The sequence below is a fragment of the Hermetia illucens genome, chromosome 4 (assembly GCF_905115235.1).
Source record: "Hermetia illucens chromosome 4, iHerIll2.2.curated.20191125, whole genome shotgun sequence".
In the NCBI taxonomy this organism is placed as follows: Eukaryota; Metazoa; Arthropoda; class Insecta; order Diptera; family Stratiomyidae; genus Hermetia; species Hermetia illucens.
The window spans coordinates 97314726-97322669 of record NC_051852.1 but is presented as its reverse complement, the minus strand read 5'-3'; the positions used below and the strand labels follow the sequence as shown (position 1 = coordinate 97322669).

At 43.2% G+C, this 7944-nt stretch overlaps 1 protein-coding gene across 2 annotated transcripts; it reads right to left on the bottom strand.

Moving 5' to 3' along the window:
- Window positions 1-4: 4 nt before the first annotated feature.
- Window positions 5-7936, bottom strand: LOC119654180 (60S ribosomal protein L11). 2 transcript variants are annotated; one of them, XM_038059367.1, is made up of 5 exons: window positions 7823-7936; window positions 7441-7587; window positions 7224-7373; window positions 7014-7161; window positions 5-166 (listed from the first exon to the last, which is right to left on the bottom strand). In XM_038059367.1, exons 1-5 carry the CDS (start codon window positions 7826-7828, stop codon window positions 39-41), a joined length of 579 nt encoding a protein of 192 aa, XP_037915295.1. In that variant the 5' UTR covers window positions 7829-7936; the 3' UTR covers window positions 5-38. The 2 variants fall into 2 exon arrangements, with proteins under 2 accessions (XP_037915295.1, XP_037915296.1); XM_038059368.1 differs by having other exon boundaries at window positions 7769-7877.
- Between the last annotated feature and the right edge of the window lie 8 nt (window positions 7937-7944).

Here is a 7944-nt window from a genome sequence, read left to right as displayed (position 1 = left end):
CTTATTTTTATTATTATAAAAAGTAATTGAATGTCGGATTACTTTTTACTGTTAAGAATGATACCGTCGTATTTCTGTTGGAACCATTTCATGGCATCTTCCTTTGTGAGACGATGTGGGAAGCCAACTGTTCCGGTCTTACGCCTCCTGTGCGCTACATTGTATCCTGAAACGAAAGAAAAGCATTTTATTAAGAGATTTGACTTTTGAGAAATAGTAGAAATTGTAAGAATAAAATCAAAGTATTCATGGTTGCCTGCCAGCTTCATAACAAAATGGGTTATAAACAAGTAAAAGCAAGAGCATTTCAAAGGTGGAACTCAATGGTTAGCAGAGTGCTTAGAGGATTTAGAAATATGCAGAGGTAACAGGACATCAAACCACTAAATAGAAACAACAATCATATATGAATCTTTCCAAAGCGTTCGCAAGTGTGTACGCTCATCACGCAAATTACTCGCTCCGCCACATTATTGTCAACGACCCATTTTCTTGCTTCATCTAATTAGAAATGAAATGGCGCCAAGTCAATGCGAAGGGAGCTGATCATTCGTAGAAAGTAGTACATGGAACCCAAGTCGTCACATCATCTGCACAGGCTTCGTTAGCTGCGCATAAATAATATTAGCTGTGGTAAATCTAACGCTTTTTGAAAGTATGAAAACAATGAATAATGATTCTTTGGCAATAAAAAACTATTGAGTTTCAACAAAGTTGAGATCTTCGCTCCAGCTGTTGTTCATCTATTTCGGGAGCATCAACAGAGAGTGTATTTGGAGTACCATACGCATGAAGTTCATTCGAGATAAAGTAGCTATTATCAGAGCGACATATAGTATGATGGCGCAAAGTGTTACGTACTGCATCGATGTAAAGTCTCAGAGGAATTTCAGGTATAAAGCAGAGTCCGCCTGGAATACAGGTTATCACCGATATTGTTTCTTTTTGTTATCGATGACGTACTTCACACCGCCTTGTCCAAAAGACTACGCTGATGGCATCTGTTTGCTCTCTCAGCGAGTCATGGACCTTGACAAAATGGCACTGGATTTGAAAAAATAGATACATAGAGTGATTCTACTATTATTATTTGCATTAATGAGGAGAGCATCGAATGCGTTGATCAATCTGTATACTTAGGAAGTGTGGTTTTTGCCGACGGTATTATCGAACTGAATATCGCTCGACGCATTAACTGTACTAGATCCGTCTTCCCAAACTTCGCTAAAAACTGGAAACGCATCTCAGCATCAACATCAAGTTGAGACAGTCCTTTGCTAATGTTTTTTCTGTGTGGCTATATAGAGGTGGCATAAGGAAAAAGATCACAATTCATTCACTTAAAGGCTCCAAGCCTTCATCAACACTTGTCTGCATCGTATCATCGAGATACGCTGGCCCGATAGTATTTCGAACGTAGAACTTGGTGGACACATAAGTCAGCTATCCGTGGGCGATATGATCAGAAGGCGGAAATAGCAAGAGATAGATCACACATTAAGGAAGCGCGACAATTCCATTGCTGGCTATGTAATGTAATGAAACCTTTCCCAAAGTAGTCGACGAGTGGGTCGCCCCAGAGCACTTGGCGCAGAATAGTAGAGGAATATGACGTCTCAGGAAGTCCTCGAAGGAGCTGAAGCATATTTCAATGCCCCGTGTACGTGGTTGACGCACTATGCCCTATCAAAGGGTGATTGGCTTCTCCAGTAAAGAAAAAGTATTTTACATAATAACAAATATTTTTTCTCACAGAACATGGTTATGTGAGGTATCAAATAAAAGGGCTAAATATTTCGAAAAATATAAAAATATTTTTTATGAAAATCATAGAACTTTTTTGCGTGCCACATAGCGCATCAAACTTGTGTGTCCGTGTAATGAATTTCACTGCGCACGTACGCATTCATTCCTGTGTTGTATTTCAGCCATAAATCTGTAGATTGATCGTTTGTATTATTTAGTATCATTACTTCATCCTCATTTGTACTTGTCATTAATTTCATGGTTTTTTTGGAATTTTTCCTCCTTATCTGGAGGTTTCGGACTTTCAATATTTGCTTAAAATTGTTACTTATAGGTAAGTTTCGTTATTTATTAAATTATAATGAAACAAGAGTCATAGGGTAGTACAGGTCACAGGGCGAAACGTTGCTTGGTACCCAAGATGGAGCAGAAAACTTGGGAAATGCCTGCTGAACCAACACTAACAACTCTACTACCAAACCTTATCTCCGCCTCCACGTAGTCCTCGCTGGGAGTTCTTTCTTAATGGAAAACTGCAGACGGAGAAGGATAAAGGCGAGCCTCTCGCGTCTTGAAAAGGGGACAAATTGTACCAACTGGTCCTCCAGGTTGGGGGTTGGATATTGCTGACAACCCTACATGGAAAACCGACGTTACAAAGCCACAGAAGGAGCCCCGGACAGAATGGACTTTACGACGACGAACGAGCGCTCCTTGTACAGAGCGAGTGCTGCTCAGCAGGTTGCCGATACCCTGTCCAAATATAAGGCTCTACAAAGGAGACTGCAAATTCGGAGAATGATACCTTCTGAAAACTTGGAGATTTTAACAGTCAAGTAGGGACGGAGCCCGTATTCAGGCGATACGTCGGCTTCCATAGCTTACATAAGGATACCAATGATAAGGGATTATTCAGTTAGCAGTATCACACGAAATGGTTGTTGGAAGTACCTGGTTTGCGCGGAAAGCGATTCATAAACATACATGAGCCTCTCCAGCCGGGACCACTTTCAACTAAATTGACCACGTGCTGATTGAACGCCATCACCTTTCAGTCTTGATGAATGTCAGAACATATAGAGGGGCCAATATAGACTCGGATCACTACCTCGTTGACATAGTGTTTCGGGCTCGAGTTACAGCGTCGCCTCAATCCCCTCCGTAACACCTATAAGGGGAAATGGATGATGCAATAACCACCTGAAGAACGTTATCATTCCTTGAACCAGAAACATACGTGGCCCGATTCCCTCTTTGTGGCAAGTGATGGAAAAACTCTTGGAATATGATCATCAATTGCACCATCTTTTCATCGACTTCAAGGCCGCCTATGATATAGCATGGCCAGAGAAAAACCTCATTCAACTTCAACAACGGTCTAAGACAATGGGGTGTCCTATCATGACTCCTCTTTAACCTGGTCCTCGAAAAAGTGATCCGCGATGCTGAGGCCGATGCGAGAGGCACCATCGTCTTTAAGTTCACCCAACTACTGGCTTACGCTGACGATGTTGACATTATGAGAAGAAGCCGAAATGTCCAGCCTACCTTCATCCTGATCGAGCAGACTGTGTGATCTCGGGCTGCACATTAATGAGGACAAGACGAAATGAAGGTGACAATGGCAGCGCCAAAGAGCAAAAAACCGACAACATGAATCGCACTAGTCAAACGAAAGTAATAAAGATAGAGACTGCAACTTAGAGACCGTTGAAAATTTCTCCTACCTAGGGTCGAAAGTCACAACTGATAACAGCTATGACGATGAAATTCGTGTACGGTTGTTGGGTGCCAGCAGATCCTATTTCAGCTTACGAAAACTATTTCACTCGAAACGTCTCACCGTAGGGTTAAAGCTGTTAATGTACAAGACTGATCTTGCCACCTGGGAGACCTGGGTTGCGAATTCTTGGTCGCGTTTGAGAGAAGAATCCTCCGAAGAATTTTTGGCCCCCTACATGAGGATGGACGATTCTGTAGCCTACATAACGACGAAATCTCTCGATACCACGACCGTCTCAACAGCTTGCGGTGGGCGGGTCACCTAGTCCGTATGGATGAGGATGATCCAGCCAAGAAAGTCTATAAGGGCAATATCTATGGTAGAAAAAGAAGACGAGGCAAACCCTGCCTGAGTTGGAGCAATGACGTAGATCAGGTCATCAGACAGCTTTTAGGGATATCGAATTGGTGGACCTCGGCGCAAAGCTGGGATGTCTGGAGTTCCTTACTAAGTCAGACAATGACTGGATACCGGTTGCACTGCTGATGGTGATGAATTAAGTACTGTTTATAATTTACAATTTTTGTTGTTTTTATGTGGAAACTCGTCGTTCTATATACAAACCTGCAGGCCAGGATGGTATTATGCTCTAGTAATAGAGAGAGTGGATGCCCCGGGTCTCCATATGGAGAATATGTGGATATCGTACATGCCTAATACACCCTTACATTCCAATTCACGGACGTGACGCACAGGTGATATTTATTTCCAAACCAGAGAAACCCACCAAAATGGATGCAAAAAGCTTCCAACCAATAGGCCTAACTTCCTTTCTAGAGGACATATACGTTCGTTTGTAGCCACTTCACTGTAGGCAGCATGCCTACCAGGAAGGGAATTATGCTAAGACAATACTCAACAAAAATTGAAAAGACGAAAATTCCTTGGCAACACCTGATGGCTCTAATTTTCGCCGATCATACGGTTTCCTCATGTATTCCTCGGAGACTTGGGTTCTTAGCAAGAAGAATTGCGAACTCTTGGCCGCGTTCTAGAGAAGAATCCTCCGAAGAATTTTTGGCCCCCTACATGGTGATGGACGATTCCGTAGTCTACATAACGACGAAATCTATGAGCGATACCATGACCGTCAAGTTGTGTATAAAATCCGGTTCAATAGGTTACGGTGGACGGGTCACTTAATCCGTATGGGTGAAGATGATCCAGCCCGGAAGTCTATAAAGGCAATATCTATGGTAGAAAAAGAAGACGAGGCAGACCCTGCCTAAGATGGAGCGATGGCGTAGGCCAGGATACCAGACAGCTTTTAGGGATATCGAATTGGTGGACCTCGGCGCAAAACCAGGATGTCTGGAATTCCCTATTAAGGCAGGCCTAGACCGGATACCGGTTGTTGTGCCGTTGATGATGATACGGTTTTCGAATTTCTATTTGGTCAACAAAAGGCCACAAGTCTTGGGATTACAGACCGTCGGGTCAGTCAACGGATCGGGCGCAAGATTATTCCCGGAAAATCTGATTGCGGAGCTGACCTGTCTACTTCTGAAGACATATTGCAAGTATTCAGGCAGCCGACGAGAGAAATTTTGAATTCCTTCTGGCAAGCGATAAACGTTGTGAATGAACTCAGGGCCGCTCTAGCGGCGGATTGCTTAATCCAACTGATTGACCACATATGCAAGAATTCTCCGAAAAATGTTTGGACCACTTCATGAGGATGGACGATTCCATAGCGAACTCTACGAGCGATACGATCTACGGTTGTCGCGGGTCACTTTATCCATATAGGTAAGGATAATCCTGCCCGGGAAGTCTATAAGGGAAATATATATGGTAGAAAAAGAAGTCGTGGCAAACTCTGGCTGAGATGGATCGATGGCGTAGGCCAGGACGCTAGACAGCTTTTAGAGTAATCGAATTGGTGGACCTCGGCGCAAAACCAAGATGTTTGGAGTTCCTTACTAAGGCAGATACCTGTTGTTGCGGGGTTCATGATCATGATGAATGAAACAATTAAGATAAGGATTTACGTACTCTTTCGCATATATTAGAAATATATCATTAACTATTTACCAACCAACCACATTGAATTTATATTTCACACTCAACGACCGACCGGAAACACGAATATTACTGTAACAACCAAACGTGAACACGCCCTAACACTCCCTACCCATTCTCATAATTCCAACCAACCTCCACTATTAGCTCTCAGGTGTACCGAATTTCCAATTTCTTTAATCCACTTAATTTAGCTCAATGCTATCAACACAGTTTACCAAAATTTCACATCCCATCACCAGTAGAGCTGGCTGACGAGCTGTTGAATTTTCACCCAATACTTTTGTCCATTGTCAGCAACGATCTACAGAACGGACATGGATCCCAAACTATGTGCGTTCAAATTTGGACGCATTATGCCCATTATAGCTTCGGCTTTAACCAAAGTTTTGGCGATTGGACCAATGAAACAGCGACTATCGCTGCCAGAAACAGCGACCTGACGAGAAATTAGCAATTTATGTGTTTAGCAACAATGCTATGCTGTTAACTGCGAGCTGCGTTTTAAAATTGCTCCACGTATCACCTTAACTTGCATGAAGTGGCGTTCTTTGTCACCCTCGTATCATCGGACGTCTTAAATCCAAAATTTACCGCATAGCCGTTCGCCCTGTCGCCGTCTAACGCTTTGAGTGTTGACCGACTACAAAAGACAATAAAGACGCCTCGCGGTAGGAGGTAAAAATGCTGCATTGGACCAGTGACGTAGCACTACATTATCATACATATCCGAGATAAGGACATCCGCGATGAATATATGATCGCGTGCATCCTGAAAAAAAAAATTATGAAAAAAGCATAACCCACCCATCGATTGTGGTCAAACGACTCACGTTGATGAGAGTTCCCTAGCTAAAATTGGCCTGAACGAAGTCGCTGGGAAAAAGGCGGACCTATGCTAGATGGTAATTTCAGAGCCTCTCGGCTTTGCGTGGATCAAGCCTGTAACCGTAAAAAATTTCACACTCGATCTAGACGAGCTGACCTCAATCCTCCGAAAAGCAATATAATCCTGGTACCCGCCGAACCACCCAAGTCCCACATATCTAACCAGACTCAACTGACAACAGGTTTTATCTGAAATTGATTGATCACGGGGACCGAGCTGCCTTTTGGAAGTTGGATAAGTACCAAATATGCACTTTGAATAGGGCAAGGATATTTCGAATAAGTGCACGCGGATTTTTATATTGTATAGCTGATTTCCAAATGACCTCGGCACAATGGCTCTCCGAAACAACAAATTTAATTTACCAGAGGCGAATCGATGAAATACTTTATGTAAGTGTGCGCATTTCACCGTGGAATACACTTTTTCGAAAGTGACTCCATTAAGCAAAACTCAAATGATATCTGCACAGTGACTGAATACCGGCAAACAAGATGCGATTTGCGGTACCTAATTAAGTGCATTGGGAGTTGCACCGGGCGGCGTTGCACTAAAAACATTGCGAAACCTTACCTGGACGTCCTAAGACAACGTAGAAGTCCAAACCGTAGATACCAATCGACGGGTCGTACTTGATGCCCAAATCGATGTGTTCTTGGATACCGAAACCGAAGTTACCGGTGGCGGAGAAGTTATCACGTCTCAATTCATATTCCCGCACCTGCAGAGTAGCAAAACACAATTAGGACTTAGTTTCGAACCATTGCGCAATTCAGCACTCACTTTAAGACCACGTTCCAAGATCTCCTCAGCCTTGGCGCCGCGAACTGTACAGTGGACAGCGATTTTTTCGTTACGACGGATACCGAAGGAACGCACGGTGTAGCGGGCCTTGGAGAAGACAGGCTGTTGACCGGTCAACTGTTCCAACACCTGAAAAATTAACAGAAAAAGGAGTTCACTCATCGCAAGGGCATTGTTTATCAACCAAGAAACTAACCTTAGCGGCTCGTGTCAATCTGTCACCAGATTCACCGACACAAATATTCAAGCATAGCTTCCTGATGTGCAGATCCCGCATAGGATTCTTGGCGGGATCTCGCTTGATCTTCTTTTGAGCAGGGTCTGCCTTCTTTTCTACTGCTGGCTGCAAGAACAAAACACAACACCATTAGACGAATACATTCAATCGAGCGGGCATAGGCACTTGACATCTAGGACGGGATTTTTAGCAAAAACTACATAAAGCCTCGGTAAATTCACATATCATTGGATGCGAAACATAATGGCGATTACTGTAAACCAAAAGACGGCAAGAAATCCCGTACCATTTTCAAGATGATTCAAGATATTCGAAGACAACGAAAACTTCAGACACCTACCGACATAGTGGATCGCTGGAAAGACTTGTCAAACGCGATTTTCGTTCAATGAACGATTTTGATAGTTGATAACAGATCGGGCAACCCATGAATTTCCGCTTGATTATCATTGCCAGGTTTGA